Source organism: Eimeria tenella, genomic scaffold (genome assembly GCF_000499545.2).
Source record: "Eimeria tenella Houghton genomic scaffold, Eth_scaff32, whole genome shotgun sequence".
Lineage (NCBI taxonomy): Eukaryota > Apicomplexa > Conoidasida > Eucoccidiorida > Eimeriidae > Eimeria > Eimeria tenella.
In genome coordinates this window covers 28,213-43,471 of record NW_013543049.1, presented here as the reverse complement: position 1 = coordinate 43,471, position 15,259 = coordinate 28,213, and the positions used below count along the sequence as shown (strand labels likewise).

Genomic DNA, 15,259 nt, shown 5'->3' with positions numbered 1-15,259 from the left:
AGCAGCAGCAGCAGCAGCAGCAGCAGAAACAGCAGCAACTTGCCAGTAGCTGCTGCTGCAGCAAAATTCTGAGGCCTGGGCAGCATATTCCAGGGGCAGGACAGCCCCCAAGCCTTAGGGAGCGCAGCAGCATCTGCAAAAGCCAAAACGCAGCAGGCACTGCTGCTGCTGCTGCTGCACCAGTAGCAGCAGCAGATGCAGCAATAGAGGCAGCAGAGACTGCTGCTGCTGCAGCTCTGCTGAACAGCAACATCCACCTCACCAACACCCCTTACTCAGCAGGAATCGCTGCCGCCGCCGCCGCCGCCGCCGCCGCAGCAGCAGCAGCAGGAGCAGCAGCAGCAGCAGAAGCAAGAGGCGGCCGTACCTGAGCAACAGCACGGGAGCTGATATAATCTGCTGCAGTAAAGACCACCAATTTGATGAACTTCGAATGAAAGTGCTGCTGCAGCCGAACACACTTAAGTTCTTGCTGCTGCCCAATGCGCACAAAGCCAGCTCGGGTGTACGTACACCTCAGGTACGCAGCAGCAGCTGCAGCAGAAGGTGCTGCAGCAGCAGCCACGGGACAGCACATGCAGCGGCAGCAAACGTTGCATGTCTCCCCTGTCCCGGGTGCTGCTGCTGCGCTGCTGCCTGCTGCTGCTGCTGCTGGTGCTGCTGCTGCTACTGGCGTAGGATTTGAGGGGTTCTGTGCATTGCTGTCGAGCCACTGCGGCCACACAGGAACAAGCAGCAGCAGCAGAGGCAGCAGCAGCAGCAACAACAACAACAGCAGCAACAGAGATGGCGCTCTTAAAGAGGAATGTTTCTTTCTTTGGCCTTATGCTGGCACAGCAACTCATATTCCGGGGTTTAGGGTTTAGGGTTTAGGGTTTAGGGTTTTATACCACTTCCACTTTGGCTGGACCTTGAGCAGCAAACTGAAGGCAAAAGATGCGGCAGAGGCCCCCAAGAGCCACACCCACTTCGTAGCCTTCGCTGCAGCAGCAGCAGCATGAGCAGCAGAAGCAGCAGCAGCAGCAGCCGTACTAACAGCAGCAGCGTAAAGAAGACGGAAAAAAGAGCAGTGGGAGCTCGAAAGCAGCAAATGGTGTGCACTCAGCAGCAGCAGCAGCAGCAGCAGCAAGTACCTATGGGGGCAGCAAATCACCTGCTGTAGCTGCAGCAATCACAGCAGCATCCGCCTGCTGCGTCTGCAGCAGTTTTGCTGCCGCTGCATGTCGCTGTGTAAACCACAGTGTGTAGAAGCTGCTGCGGCTTTCGGCAGCAGCAGCTGCTGCGTTTTCCAGTGAAGTGGGGGAGTTGCTGCTGCTGCACCAACAGCTGCTGCTGCAGCTGCTGCGGCATCTGCTGCTGGAATAGTAGCAGCTCCTGTTGCTGTTGCTGCAGCTGCTGCTGCGACGGAACGTCATATGCTGCAGCAGCAGCCGCAGCATTTGCTGCAGCAGATGCCAACCAGCTCTTGAGGTGTTGAGGCTCCGCGTGCTGCTCCGGAATTTGCTGCTCTTTTTGCTGCTGCTGCTGCTGCTGCTCTTGCTCAGGTTCGCCTGTCTCCTGCTGCTCTCGCTGCTGCTGTTGTTGCTGCTCTTGCTGCTGCTCCTGTTGCTGCTGCTGCTCTTGCTGCTGTTCTTGCTGCAATTCTTGCTGCTGCCCTTGCTGCTGCTTCGCTTGCTGCACCTGCTGCTTTTGTTCTTGCCGCTGCTTCCGGAGCCTCAGGCTTTGCCGGCGCCAATGGCTTGTCCACCTGCGGGCGGGGGCCTCGGGGTAACTCTGCTGTTGCTGCTGCTGCTGCTGCTGCTGCTTCTGTTGCTCCTGCTCCTGCTCCTGTTGCTGCTGCTCCTGTTGCTGCTGCCGCTTCTGCTGCTCTTGTTGTTGCTGCTGCTGCTCTTCAGGTTGGGGCTCTGGAGGTGGCATCTTCGGCTGTGTTAGACATAAGGCCTCTGACGGTGTTGCGGCTGTCGCATTTGTTGCTGCTGCTGCTGCCGCTGCTGCTGCTGCTGCTGCTGGCTCCCTGCAGCAGCCACAGGTGCAGCTATTGCTGCCGGCTCTGCTCACGCAGCCGTTGCTTTCGCAGCTATTGCTGCGGTTGATCTGAGGGAGCTGCTGCTGCCGCTGCTGTCGATGCAGCTGTTGCTGCTGTTGCTGCCGCAGATGCTGACGGAGCTGCTACTGGAGCAGCTGGTGCTGCTGCTGTTGGCGCAGCCGTTGCTGCTGCGGCTGACGCGGCTGATGCTGCTGCTGCTGCTGGCGATGCCGCTGGTCTCGAGTCCCTAGTGAGCGATGGCACAAGCTGCAGCTGCAGCAGCTGCTGCTGCTGCCAGTAAAACAGTCTGTCTCCGCTCCTTTAACTCAAGGGAGCCCAGACACAGTAGAGACATGGCAGATGCAGCAGCAGCAGCGGCAGCAGCAGCAGCAGCACCAGCAGGGATCGCAGCAGCAACGAGCCTGCGTAGGGTGCACACGGCGACTTCGCCTGCACATAAACAGTTGCTGCAGCAATTATGTGCCTTAATCAGCAGCAGCATTTTTTAAACGAGCAGCAGCAGCAGCATCTGCTGCTGCTGCTTCTACACTGGCAGCGCCCGTGCCTCGAGTCGGCTGTGACCCTATGTGCAACAGCAGCAGTAGCAGCAGCAGCAGCTGCTGCTGCTGCAAGAGCAGCAAAAACCTCCAAATAAACTCAGCATGGTATGTTAAAAAATCAAAATGTTAATAAATGAGCGGATTTCGGATAAGGCGGCAGCAACAGCGGCAGCAGCAGCAGCAGCTGCTGCTGCTCCTGCTGGGCATACAGATCTGGCCAGGCCCCGAGACACAGCAAGGCCCAGCAGCAGCAGCTGCCGCTGCTGTTGCCACAGACAGGTAAATTTTTTGATGAAGTCGAACTTTTAATGCATTTTCTGCTGCTTCTGGAGCTGCAGCAGCAACAGCAGCACTGTTGCTGCTCGTGAGGCGGACGTAGGAGGCTGCTGCCGGCAGCAGGAGCAGCAGCAGCTGCAGTAGTGGCAGCAGCAGCAAAGGCAGCAAGCAGAAGCACAAATTCTGCAGCAACAGGGGCTTCCAGCATCGGCCAGCTGGGACCCACACCGAGAGCCACAGCAGCAGGCGCAGCCGCAGCAGCAGGGCAGAGCAACAGCAGCAGCGGCAGCAGCAGCAGCAGCAGCAGCAGCAGCAGCCTTTCTATACTCTGAAAGTAGATGGCCTCGAAGGTCTCACCACGGCTGCAGCAGCAGCAACAGCTGCTGCCGCTGCTGCTGCTGCTGAGCTGCAGTTGCTGCTGGAGGCAGTCTGCATGCATCTCGCTGCAGCAGCCAGCCGCTCCTGCAAGTGTTCTTAGAACACACCCCATGGCAGCACAGCAGCAGCAGCAGCGGCCGCAGCAGCTGCAGTACGCAGCACCAGCAGCGCCGCCTATGGCTTTTGTAAAAAGCAGCGGAAATGCATCTTTTCTGCAGCAGCAGCAGCAGCAGCAGCAGCAGGGGCCCTTCGCCTTCTTCAGCTCCCCACAGCAGCAGCAGCAGCACGTGGTGCTATCGCAGCCAGTGCAGCAGCAGCTGCTGCTGCAGCAGCTGCAGCAGCAGGAAGCGCCTTCCGCTGCAACCCGTTTGATGTACCAAGTCCGCTTGAAAACACCTGAAGGTTCGTTGCTGCTGCTGCTGCTGCTGCTGCACCGCTGCAGGTAGTGCCGCTGCTGCTGCGTCTGGACATGCGGTTGCTGCTGCTGCTGCTGCTGCTGCTGCAGGAGAAGAGCACACTGTAGAGTGTGCAGAAGATGAATACATTTTGGATGCAGCAGAAGCAGCAGGAATTGATTTGCCCTACTCTTGTAGAGGAGGCTCTTGCAGCACCTGCGCAGGTAGGCTGCTGCTGCTTTTGCTGCTGCTGCTGCTGCTGCTGCTGCTGCTGCTGCTGACAGTGTTTGCCTGCTGCTACGTGTGCTGGTTCTTGCCGGCATGCCGGTGTGCGGCTGGTGCTGTTGCTGCTGCTGCTGTTGCTGCTGCTGCTGTTGCCGGTGCCACCTGAGCTGCTGTCCGCCTCACCGCTCGCCCCTGCTGCTGCCCCCACCGCCGCCCCTGCTGCCGCTGCTGCTGCTGCTGCTGCTGCTGCTGCAGGCAAGCTGCTGGAGGGCTCTATAGACGGGACAGAACAAAGCTACTTAGACGAGCAGCAGCAGCAGCAAGGGTTTGTGCTGCTGTGCACTGCTTACCCCAAAAGCGACTGCACAGTTCTCACGCACCAAGAAGACGCGCTGCACCAGCCTCCAGACCCTAAACCCTAAACCCTAAACCCTCGCCGGGCCTCAAACCCTAAACCCTCGCCCCTCTCCAGACCTTCAAACCCTAAACCCTAAACCCTCGCCAGGGCCCAAAATCTAGCCAGGCGCTAGACCCTAGCGGCTGCTCCCGTAGGCCCCGGAGCGCCTCTAAACCCTAAACCCTCGCTGAACCCTAAACCCTCGCTGAACCCCAAACCCTCGCTGAACCCTTGGAAAAATCCTAAACCCTAAACCCTCGCCAGCTCTCTGATATGCGAGATTAGGCACCCCCTGACTCAGTCGGGGCGCGAGGGCTGGAGCTCCATCTAAACCCTAAACCCTAAACCCTAAACCCTTTCTAAACTGTAAACCCTCGGACTCTTTTCCATACTGCTACTTTATTCGCTGGACAGTTAAGAGAAAGCCTAGCGTATCTGTTCTCTCTAGCAGCAGCAGCAGCAGAAGCAGCAGCAGCAGCAGAAGCAGCAGCAGCAGCAGAAGCAGCAGCAGCAGAAGCTGCAGCAACAACAGCAGCAGCAGCAGCAGCAACAGCAGCAGCAGCAGCAGCAGCAGCATGCGCTGTCGCTCTGGCCGACCTGCCTTTATATCGAGGGTTTGTAGGCGTCATAAGGGCAAGCAAAAAGCTAGGCAGCCAGCTAGCCAGCCAACCAGCCATCAGCTAGCTAGCTAGCTAGCTAGCCAGCTAGCCAGCTAGCTAGCCAGCCCGCTAGCTAGGTGGCCAGCCAGCTAAGCCGCCAGCCAGTCAGGTGGCTAGCCAGGTAGCTAGCTAGCTGCCCAGCTAGCTGGCCAGGGGTGCTGTTAGCTGCTTGGCTAGCCAGATAGCTAGCTAGCCAGCTAGCCAGCTAGCTAGCCAGCTACCTGAGTAGCTAGCTAGGTAGCCAGCTAGCTAGCTGTCAGAGTAAGGCCGAATGCTCGCCATGGGGTGTTGGGGTGTACGTACACCGCAGAAGCCACAGGGTGTTAATGCAGAAGCACAATTGGGGAACCTGTTGCATCACTTTTAATCTAATTTTAATTTAATTTTAATTTAATAATTTTAGAATTAAGTTTTGCTGCAGAAGGGCCTGGAAGCAGATATAAATGAATACTTGCTGCGCCGCGGCGGCCAGCCGGGACCGTGGGCTGCTGCTCGCAAGCAGCAGCACCACCTGCTGCGACAGCTGCTGCACCTGTTGCTGCTGCTGCAGCTGTTCCTGCTGCTGCTGCTACTCCTGCTGCAGTTCCTGCCGCTGCTGCTACTCCTACTGCAGTTCCTGCTGCTGCTGCAGTTCCTGCTGCTCAGCGGCTGCTGCTGGTGCAGCTGCTGCTGCTTGTGAGGAGCTCGAAGGAAGCTGCTGCGGAGGAGAGCCGGGTGTACGTACACCCTAGACTCTGCAGGCAGCAGAAGCCTCAGCAACAACAGCAGCAGGAGAAGGAAGAGCAGATCCGAACTGAACCAAAAGAGGAACAGCAAGAGGAGTAGCAGCACAAGCAGCAACTGCTGCCTGCAGCGTGGCGTCTTCGCCCTGCAGCAGCTTCTGCACCATTTCTGCTGCTCGCTGCTCGTCAGCCAGCTGCGTGCCCCACGTCTTCCCCACTTGGCCTGCACGCACACCCCACAGCTGCCGCTGCTGCTGCTGCTGCTGCTGTGGAGAAGGCTGCAGCGCGGCAGCAGCAGGCGCTGCCGCCCCGCAGGCGGCAGCAGCAGCAGCGCAGGCAGCAACGCGTGCAGAGGCAGCCACACACGGCAGCTGCAGCAGCAACCGCACCCCCATCACCAACAGCAGCAGCAGCAACAGCAGCAGCAGCAACACCAACAGCAGCAGCAACGACGACACCAACAGGAGCAGAAACAGCAGCAAGAACAGCAGAAGCAGCAGTGGATCTGACCTGCGAGGTTGACGAGGAAACACTCTGGATCTACTCCGGTGAGGTTGCAGTCAACGTGGTCGTTAGCTGCTGCAGCGTTGCTGCTGCTGCTGCTGCGTTTGTTGAAGTTTTGGATTCCTTCGGTTTTGCACAAACTGGGAATTGCAGAAAGCGCAGCAGCAGCGCCGGAGAAGTCCTCCTGGGTGTCGAGGAAGGCGAAGAGCATCGCAGCAGGTGACCCTGCGAGGAGGATGTCGGGGCTTATTTCGAAGTCTTGAGCAAAACTGGAAATAAAAAAGGAAATTGAAATAGAAATGAAGAAAAAAGAAGCAAAGATAAGGCCCAGGTGCTGCATTTTCAGCGGCGGAGTGGGGAGCGGACCAGCAGCAGCAGCAGCAGCGGCAGCACGGGAAACTGGAGAGGAAAGCGAGACAAACGAAGATCAAAACCTGAATTCTGTTTTTTTTCGAATGTAAATCAAGACAGTTCACCTTTTGAATGATTTTAATCTAGTAGTTGCGAGTTAGGCAGCAGCAGCAGCAGCAGCAGCAGCACAAGCGGCAGCGACCGCGGGGTCACTGCTGCTGCCGGCTCCGCTATACTGCCGCCGCCGCCGCTGCTGCTGCTGCTGCTGCTGGAATCTATCTCTCTGCGGCTTGCTGCTCGATCGTGGGGTAAACAGAACGCTGTGTTGTTTACTTTGTTTCTTTTTTCATTCTTATTGCAGGTTTTCCCGCACACTTTTGTTCCTTTGCTTCCTTTCCTGTTCTTGCTGCTGCTGCTCTCCGTGCTGCTGCTCGTGCTGCTCTTCCTGCCACTGCTCACCCCCGTGTCTTCTGAAGCAGCGCCGAGTTCGCCTTTTGCTGCTCCCAACTATTACTCCCAGCAGCGGCAGCAGCAGCTGCAGCAGCAGCAGCAATGTCGCGTCTTCTTTCTTTCGCTTTCCTCTTTTTGCTGTTCGAGGCGGCGCAGGGCGCTCACGAAGGCAAGACGCGTTCAGCTCTACATCTTCGTTTCCCTCAGTGTCCCCATTTAAACAAGCAATAATATAAATAAAATAAAAAATAATAAATAATTAAATAAATAAAATAAATAAATGAGTAAATTAAAATGCATATTTCTAGTTCTTAAAAGTTTCACTCGAAAAGATTCCCATGAACACATACATACATGGCTGTTTCAGGTGCTCTCCTGACACCCGAGTGCTTCCCTGCAGCATCGGAAGATGCCACGAACGATGTTCACTTAGAACTTCATTTTTCGAGTTAAAAATGTCTGTTTTTGCAAATTTGTTCTCCCTGTGCTTGTCGTGAACGAACGCGTTGCTTTGCTGCACCAACCGAGCACATGCTCGTTGAAAACCGGAGATTTCGAACAAAAAAGCCGGAAGTCGAAGGCCTGGAGCCCCCCAGCGAAACCTCGAGCGTCGCCTCCCTGTCCCGTTTGCCGCTTGCTTGACCGCAGGCAGCGCCAGCCACCCCCCCAGCAGCAGCAGCAGCAGCAGCAGCAGCAGCAGCAGCAGCGTGGACGTGGACTGCAAGGGCGGCTACGGCGCGTGGTCCCCCTGCGAGCCGCTGGAGGGCCACGACACGCACCACGACTCCGAAGACGAGTTCAACTTGCAAAGAGGGCCCGACGGCCACTTCGTGGGCGAGTGCTTTCAGTTCCGCACTTTCCACGTCATCACTGCAGCGCGGGGCCGCGGCAACAGCTGCAGCAGACGCGACGGCGCGAAGGCCTTTCGCTACTGCAGCGACTGCAGCGCGGTGCCTGCGGTGTACAGACACCTGGGCGCGCCGCCGCCCGCGCCCGCCCTGCGCTTCTTCGCGCTCCTCGCGGCGCTCTTTTGCCTCTTCGCCACGCTGCTCTTCGTCGCGGTTTGCTTCCGCAAGCTGCTGCAGCAGCAGCAGCAGCAGCAGCAGACCCGCATCCCGCTCTACCCGCCCCAGTCCAGCGCCAGCCTCCACCCCGACACTGCAGCAGCAGCGGCGGACTCCAAGGGCTTCGCGCCCGCCCCGGACGAACTCACCCAGGCCGCTGCAGCGAGGTGAGCGCCGCTGCTGCTGCTGCTCCAGCAGCAGCAGCTGCTGCTGCTGCAGCGACGCAAGCCGCCCAGCCGAAGCCGCGCTGCTGCTCCCCCGGAGCCGCCCGCACCAACGTCCAGCAAGGGCAGAAGCTGCTCCTGCGGAGCCAGCAACAAGGCTAGCTGCTGCTGCTGCTGCTGCTGCTGCAGCAAACAGCGAGCTGTGCAGAGCCACAGCTAGCTACAAAGGTATCGCCAAGCTGAAGGTTATCACAGCTAGCCACGCCTAGCGCACAGTGCTCACAGCCAACTCGAGGTACGTACGGCTAGCCACAGCTAGCCACAGCTAGCCACAGCTAGCCACAGCTAGCCACAGCTAGCTGCTGCAGCCGCTGGAGATGAAGTGCGGCTGCAGCAGCAAAGGGCGCAGACAGGTGGAGCTGAAGGCCCTACAAGGGGAACTATCCCCAACTGAGATCTTTCTTAAGTTTTAAACTTCACCAAAGCGTTACATAGCAGCAGCAGCAGCAGCAGCAGCAGCAGCAGAGCCTGCCAGTGCGGGCGTGTAAGCCAGAATCATCTGCAGCCAAGAGCCAAAGTGCGAACAAGTAGAAGCAGCAGCAGCAGCAGCAGCACTATCTGTATCTGCACAACTCAGCCACCTATCTTCTAGCCTCCTGCAGCCGCTGCAGCAGCAGCAGCAGCAGCAGCAGGCTGCACCGCGAAGCAAAAAGGAAATAAGAAGGGGCAGGTCTGAAGAGTTTAGCGAGCGAGGACTCTGCTTCTTTCTCTGCGGGCCCTCATCTCCTGCACCGTTGCTGCTGCTGCTCCCGCCAGCACCTTCGAAGTCCCCACAACAGCACCGACTGCATGCGTTGTTGCTGCAGCAGCAACTGGAAATATTTGCGGCACCCGCGCTATCGCCATGTCCACTCGCGGCAGCAGCGGCAGCACCATTTCCGAGTACTCGCCCCGCTGCTGCAGCTGACGCGCCTCCTCCCGCGCTGCTGCTGCTGCTGCTGCTGCTGCTGCTGCTGCTGCTGCTGCTGCTGCTGCTGGGTTGCCCGCCGCCACGCTTGATGAAGCTTCCGCGCTTGCTGCAGCTGCGGGAGTAGTTGCTGGAGCTTGCTTGTTTGCTGCTGCTGCTGCTGCAGCTACTGCTGCTACTGCTGCTTCCTTTTCGAACTCTGGCGCTGCAGCTTCCTCGTTGGCTTTTGCTGCTGCACCTGCTTCTCTGTCTTCCGCCGCTGCAGCCTCCTCTCCGGCTTTTGGTGCTGCAGCAGCCTCGTGAACTTCAGCTGCTGCAGCATCTCGTGCTGCAGCTGCTTCGCTCGCTCCCGCTGCTGCAGCTGCTTCGCTGGCTGCTGCTGCTGCAGCTTCCTGATCAGCTTCTGGCGCCGCCGCTTCCTCGCTGTCCTTCGGCGTCTCAGCTTGCTTGCTGTCCTTTGCTGCTGCAGTCTCCTCTGTGGCTTTTGCTGCTGCTGCTTCCTCTGTGGCTTTTGCTGCTGCAGCTTCCTCCGTGGCTTCTGTTGCTGCACTTTCCTCGCTCGCCGGCGCAGCAGCTGCTTCGTTAGATTTTACCAATTCGAGCTTCTCACTTGCTGCTTCTTCTGGTGCTTCTGCTGCTGCTGCTGCCGTTGTTGCTGCTGCTGCCGCACTTTCCTTGGTTTCTGCCGGCGCAGCTGGCGCTGCTTCTGCAGGCTCTTCAGCTGCAGCTGCTGCTGCTGGTGCTGCTTCTGCAGGCTCTTCAGCTGCAGCTGCTGCTGCTGGTGCTGCTTCTGCAGGCTCTTCAGCTGCAGGTGCTGCTGCTGGTGCTGCTGCAGATTTGCGCTCTTGCGCCTCTAGGTTTTGCTCGCCAGTTGCTTCCTTTGCTGCTGCTGCTGCTGCTGCATCCTTTCCTGTGACTTCTGGCGCTGCTGGAGCTGCTTCTTCCCCGCTTTTCTTTGTTGCTGAGGCTCCAGCTTTTGTCTCGATTTCTTCTTTCTTTGCAGAAGGTTCCTCGTTTCCTGCTGCAGTGGTTACCTTCGCCGCAGCTGCTGCTGCTGCTGCTTCTTCCTTTGCAGAAACTGCTGCTGCGTCCCTCGCTGCAGCAACTTCTGCTGCTGCAGTCTTGTCTTGAGCTGCTAAAGCCACCAATTCTGCCTTTTTGTCTGCAACAGTGACTGCAGCAGCCTCAGCAGGCGATTTGGCCGTAGCAGCTTGAGCAGCAGCAGCTGCTGGTGCTGCTGCAGCCACCGTAGGACTTGCTGCTGCAGCGGGTCCTACAGCAGCGGTTGTGGTTTTTGGTTTCCCGCGCATCTTTCTCTCCGCTTCATTTCTTATTTCTTCTGCTGCTGCTGTTTCCCTGCCCTTGGCTCTCTTCAAAGCTGCATTTCGTGTTGCACCTCCTGCTTCTCTGCGAGGGACATTTGCTGTTGGAGCTGCGTTTTGGCTAGCTGCTGCAGCTGCTGCTGCGGGCCTGTTAGCTGCTGCTGCTGGTGCTGCAGCGTTGCTAGCTTCTACCCTCGGCGCTGCTGCAGGGGTCGCTCCCTTTTCCGTCGGTTTGGGCTGTGCTGCTGACGGAGCCTTGGCTGCTGCTACTGGTCCACTTGCTGCAGCTGTTGCTGCAGCTGTTGCTGCAGCTGCTGGCGCTGCTGTTGCTGCTGCTGCTGCCGGATCTGCGCGACTCTGCTTGGGCTTCGCGGGGGCGTTTTGCTGCTGCCGGTCGGCCCTCTCTCCAGCCAACAGATCCACGAGGCCGTTGACAGCTTGCTGCACATTAACTCCTTCCATTGCTTCTTTAAAGCCTTCAGTTGGAGGCTGCAAGACTGTCTTTGCAAGAGAAGTGGCTGCGTCGGAGAGAAAGACGAGGGCCTGGGGGTTTTCGCGGGCTGGGGGGCTGCGGACTGCTGCCTGCAGCACGTCTGCTGCAGCAGCAGCAGCAGCAGCAGCAGAAGACGAAACAAAGTCCGACAGCACTGAGTCCACCGCCTTCCGCACTGCAGGGGAAACTGTATTCAGCAAAAAGGACAAGTCGAAGGAGACGAAGTGCAGCAGGTCTTTGGGGTCCCCGGACTCTGCGAAATTTCAGAAAGTTCAAAAGTTGAATTATTCATGATTAATTTGCAATAATTGTCTTTTACTTTATTCTGAACTATTCTCAGCAGAAAACTTATTACGTTCTATTTTACCCGCTGAGTCCTCGTCCTCTTCGTCAGATTCTTCCGAGAAAGAAGTGTCTTGTGGCTGAAGAGTTCAAAATTTGCATTTTGCAAAAAAGTTGAAATTGTCCTTTTCGGACTTACAGCATTCTGAGTGTTTGCATTTCGTGAAGTGCTGGGGCCTGAAATGCAAATAAAAGCAAAATAAAAGAAACTGCAGGCTGCGGCGCTGCAGTAATTCAGGCCTACCTCGTGATGGGGAAAGAAACGTTTCTTGTTGGCCAGCTTCCGGGGCTCCGGAAACTGCGGGAAAAGCCGAGCAAAAAAATGCGAAGGAAATTGAAATGTAAAAGGCGAAAATTGCAGGCGTGGACTTCATCTTTGTAGCTCTACTTCTAACGTTGGAACCGCGATATTCAGAGCAACACCTCCGTCCTCTCAATGTTCAAAACAGGGAAAGCTAGAAAAAAACAAGGCTTCCGAGGCCTCTTCAAGACGGATTTGCAGCAAAAGGTAGTAAGAATGATTAATTAAAGCAGTTAAGCTTAAAACAATTAAGAACGATTCACCCCGACGACACTTGAAAAAGTGAACCGCTCAAGTGCTTGCAGGTTTCGAACTTCCCAACCCTTTCGGGTGTACCGACACATATGTTCCATTGCAAAGACGAAACAGCAATGACACAAATGACATATTTCTCTTTCGTTTCTTGCTGCCTACATTGCCATACTTTTATTTACACTCTCTAAAGTTAAAATCTGCACTCTCCCGATGCTCTGCGGCGTGTTCTGTTACCCCGCTAGCCCGTCCGATTTCAGAAACTTCCGGAACACTAAAAGAATTTCTGGTGCTTTTCAATTACTATTTTTTATTAATTTTGAAAACTGCAGAGTTTTAATCGCGCTAAAGGTTCGTATGCACCGGTGGACCGCTGGTTTCCACTCCGAACCACTCAGAGGCATTGGGGCTGCAGCCGCATGTCCACAAAGACAGCCCTAGCCTTAACAAGAAGGAGATCGCTCGAATTCTCTCCTTAAGCCTTTTTATTATTTCCCGAATTCCTTTGCTTTTATTTTGCAGAGCCTTTGCTGAGTTGAAGACAGTTAAAGCATTTCGGCATAAATTTTGGCCCTGCTAAAGAGCTTCGGTCGTTTGACTGTGCAGATCTTCGAGCTGGCCAAATCTTCGCTTCTGCTTCCATTTAATTATATTCCTTTTAAGAGAAGATGGAGTCTTTCTAGAGGGGCTTGTGGTTGCCGCTGCAGCTGCTGCTCCAGACCCGCAGCAGCAGCAAAGCCGCAGCAGCAGCGCAGCAGCAGCAGCAACAGCGCAGCTGCAGCAGTGCTGGTTGCGTTGGCTGTCTCATCCCGCTGGGGCTTTCCTCTCGCAGCGCCATTTCCCGCGAACTGGCTTGCCGCTGCCCCCTTGCTGCTGCTGCTGCTCCCCCGCTGCTGCTGCTGCTGCTGCTGCTGCTCCAGGGGGATGTGGTACGGGCAAATCGTGATCGGCCCACCGGGCAGCGGGAAGAGCAGCTACTGCAGCGGGATGCAGCAGCTGCTTGCTGCGCTGCAGCGGCAGCAAATAGTTCTCAATTTGGACCCCATGAATGATTTGCTGCCATATAAATGTGCCATAAATGTTAAAGACTTAATTGACGGCGAAGAAGTCATGCGCAGCCACCAGCTGGGCCCAAACGGCGGTCAGACGCTCCCCCTGCTGCTGCTGCTGCTGCTGCTGCTGCTGCTGTGCCCCCGACCGCTCTGCTGCCGCCGCTGCTGCGGATCGTCATTTGAATTCAGCTTTTGCTGCTGCTGCTTTCTTGCTGCTGCTGCTGTGGGGAATTCTGAACTGGAAGGCCCAGCAGTGGCTGCGTTTCCTGCTGCTGGGGTTTAGGGTTTAGCGTTTGGGGCCACGGGTCAAGGGTTTAGGGTTTGCAGCCGTGGAACTAGGGTTTAGGGCTTGCAGCCGCGGGACTGGGGTTAGGGTTTGCAGTGGCGGGTTTAGGGTTTAGGGTTTGGCTGCACGTGCACAGTGGATGATGGAGTTTCAGAGAAGTAAATATGCAGGGTTTGGGGTTTAGGGTTTAGGGTTTAGGGTTTGCGTGAAGTGTCTTCTAAATTTGTTTCATAAAATTTAAAAGTGAACCTCTGCAGTGTACGGACACCTGAAGCGAGCTGGGGTGTATGTGCAGCTATGATATACTGCATGGAATATTTGCTGGAGAATATTGACTGGCTAGTTGAAAAGCTAAATGCCTTTAAAAGTAAGCAGCTGCTGCTCGTGCTGCTGCTGTCCTGCTGCTGCTGCTGCGTCTGCTGCGCCTTTTGCCGCGCTTCCCGCTGCTGCTGCTGCTGCTGCTGTTTCCGCTAGTGCTGCCAGTACAGCCAACTACAGTTCTTGCTGTCGCAGCAGCAGCAGCAGCTGCTGCTGCTGCTTGTACTGTGCACTCTAATCTTGCACAGCAGCAGCAGCAGCAGCAGCTGCTGCTGCTGCTGCTGCTGCTGTGTAGGCTGGCTGCTGCAGCAGCTGCGTTAGCATCAGTTTGCTGCTGCTGCAGTTTTGTGTCTCTCAGATCATTATGTGCTGATTGACTGCCCCGGCCAAGTCGAACTCTTCACTCACCACGACGCCCTGCGCAGCATTATCAGACACCTCGAATCCCTTGACTTCAGAGTAAGCAGCAGCAGCAGCAGCAACAACAGCAGCAAAAGCAGCAACAGCAGCAGCAGCAGCAATCGCCGTGAAGGCCGCTGCGGAAGCAGCTTCAACAGCGTTAAACAGGATCAGTATGAAAGCAAGGCGATTTGCGTTGCTGTAGCAGCGAGAAAGATGCAGCAGGAATGCAAACCAAGGAAGCTGCAGCAGCAGCAGCAGCGGCAGCAGCCGCAGCAGCAACAGCAAGTGAAATTGCTGCATCATTAATCCAGTCTAATAGTCATTTGGGCTTCTCTTTTTGTGTTGCTGCAGATGGCGGCCGTGCAAATTGTGGACAGCACCTTGTGCACAGACGCATTCAAAGTAAGCAGCAGCAGCAGCAACAGCAGCAACAGCTGCAGCAGCAGCATCTGCAGCAGCGGCATCTGAAGCAGCAGCGTGTCTCACTGCAGATGCATCACGAGGCGTTGCTGCGGCGGCCACTGTTGCCGCCTCCAAAGCCTCAATGCCAGCTCTAAGGTGCTGCTGCTGTGCCATTCGCTGTTCGTGTTGCTGCTGCTGCTGCTGTTGCTGCTGCAGCACATCAGTGCCTTGCTGATGGCCTTGAACGCGCAGCTGCAGCTGGAGCTGCCGCACGTAAACGTTTTGTCCAAAGTGGATTTGCTGCGGCTGCACAGAAAGGACCTAAGTGAGGCTTTTTGGCTTGCTAGCTGCGCAGCAGCTGTTGCTGCGGCTGCTGCTGCTGCTGCAGCGGCTGCACCCCTGCTGCTGCTGCAGCTGCTGCAGTAGCAACCCAGCCCCTGCTCGTGCTGCAGCTGCTACAGCGGCAACCCAGCCTCTGCTGCTGCTGCCGCTGCTGCAGGGGCGTTGACTGCTGCAGCCGTAGCAAGAATAGCAGCAGCAGCAGCTACTGGGGGCAAGGCAGCAAATTTTGTCTTTGCTTTTTTGCTGCAGAATTTCGTCTAGAGTTTTATGCGGATGCCTACGAGCTGCAGCCGCTGCTGCAAGCCGTGCAAGAAGACCCACACCCTTTAGGCGTAAGGCTGCTGCTTGTGCTGCTGCCGCTGCTGCTGCTGCTGCAGTTGCTGCTGACTTGCTGCTGTATGCTTAAATTCATATTCATGTCTATATATCTTCGATGGACAACTAAATTTGCCTGCATGTCTTCCCAATATATATATATATATATATGTATGTAAGTTCAACTATATATATATATATATATAGTTGTACGTACATACATATATATATATATATAGGGAGGGCAGGCAGGCAGACAAATTAAGTAGCGCATGGGAGAGGGGACCCTCTAGA

The 15,259-nt window shown here is 56.3% G+C and overlaps 6 protein-coding genes across 6 annotated transcripts in view; 3 read left to right on the top strand and 3 right to left on the bottom strand.

Annotated features, from left to right (window-relative positions):
• ETH_00006030 (uncharacterized protein) overlaps nucleotides 1-1,917 on the bottom strand; it is a gene marked incomplete at both ends in the record, with an annotated part of 13,223 nt that extends 11,306 nt beyond the window's left edge. The window contains 3 exons of the mRNA XM_013376141.1: nucleotides 368-712; nucleotides 911-1,031; nucleotides 1,154-1,917. Of these exons, the coding sequence (XP_013231595.1) occupies nucleotides 368-712; nucleotides 911-1,031; nucleotides 1,154-1,917 (1,230 nt within the window). The remainder of the gene's footprint in view (nucleotides 1-367; nucleotides 713-910; nucleotides 1,032-1,153) is intronic.
• A 1,433-nt stretch (nucleotides 1,918-3,350) lies between these two features.
• On the top strand, nucleotides 3,351-4,879 carry ETH_00006025 (ferredoxin, putative; the record flags this gene model as incomplete). The annotated part of the gene is made up of 4 exons (XM_013376140.1): nucleotides 3,351-3,642; nucleotides 3,746-3,859; nucleotides 4,116-4,228; nucleotides 4,706-4,879. 4 exons carry the CDS (start codon nucleotides 3,351-3,353, stop codon nucleotides 4,877-4,879), a joined length of 693 nt encoding a protein of 230 aa, XP_013231594.1.
• A 764-nt stretch (nucleotides 4,880-5,643) lies between these two features.
• Nucleotides 5,644-6,353, bottom strand: ETH_00006020 (uncharacterized protein; the record flags this gene model as incomplete). The annotated part of the gene is made up of 2 exons (XM_013376139.1): nucleotides 5,644-5,861; nucleotides 6,149-6,353. The coding sequence occupies 2 exons, from the start codon at nucleotides 6,351-6,353 to the stop codon at nucleotides 5,644-5,646; spliced, it is 423 nt and encodes a 140-aa protein (XP_013231593.1).
• Nucleotides 6,354-7,297: 944 nt separating this feature from the next.
• Nucleotides 7,298-8,178, top strand: ETH_00006015 (uncharacterized protein; the record flags this gene model as incomplete). The annotated part of the gene is made up of 2 exons (XM_013376138.1): nucleotides 7,298-7,310; nucleotides 7,592-8,178. The coding sequence occupies 2 exons, from the start codon at nucleotides 7,298-7,300 to the stop codon at nucleotides 8,176-8,178; spliced, it is 600 nt and encodes a 199-aa protein (XP_013231592.1).
• A 734-nt stretch (nucleotides 8,179-8,912) lies between these two features.
• On the bottom strand, nucleotides 8,913-11,669 carry ETH_00006010 (uncharacterized protein; the record flags this gene model as incomplete). The annotated part of the gene is made up of 4 exons (XM_013376137.1): nucleotides 8,913-11,206; nucleotides 11,321-11,375; nucleotides 11,435-11,472; nucleotides 11,540-11,669. 4 exons carry the CDS (start codon nucleotides 11,667-11,669, stop codon nucleotides 8,913-8,915), a joined length of 2,517 nt encoding a protein of 838 aa, XP_013231591.1.
• Nucleotides 11,670-12,772: 1,103 nt separating this feature from the next.
• ETH_00006005 (conserved hypothetical ATP-binding domain-containing protein, putative) overlaps nucleotides 12,773-15,259 on the top strand; it is a gene marked incomplete at both ends in the record, with an annotated part of 4,165 nt that continues 1,678 nt past the window's right edge. Inside the window, 6 exons of the mRNA XM_013376136.1 lie at nucleotides 12,773-12,989; nucleotides 13,482-13,553; nucleotides 13,863-13,963; nucleotides 14,258-14,308; nucleotides 14,525-14,633; nucleotides 14,900-14,982. Coding sequence (XP_013231590.1) covers nucleotides 12,773-12,989; nucleotides 13,482-13,553; nucleotides 13,863-13,963; nucleotides 14,258-14,308; nucleotides 14,525-14,633; nucleotides 14,900-14,982 — 633 coding nt within the window. The remainder of the gene's footprint in view (nucleotides 12,990-13,481; nucleotides 13,554-13,862; nucleotides 13,964-14,257; nucleotides 14,309-14,524; nucleotides 14,634-14,899; nucleotides 14,983-15,259) is intronic.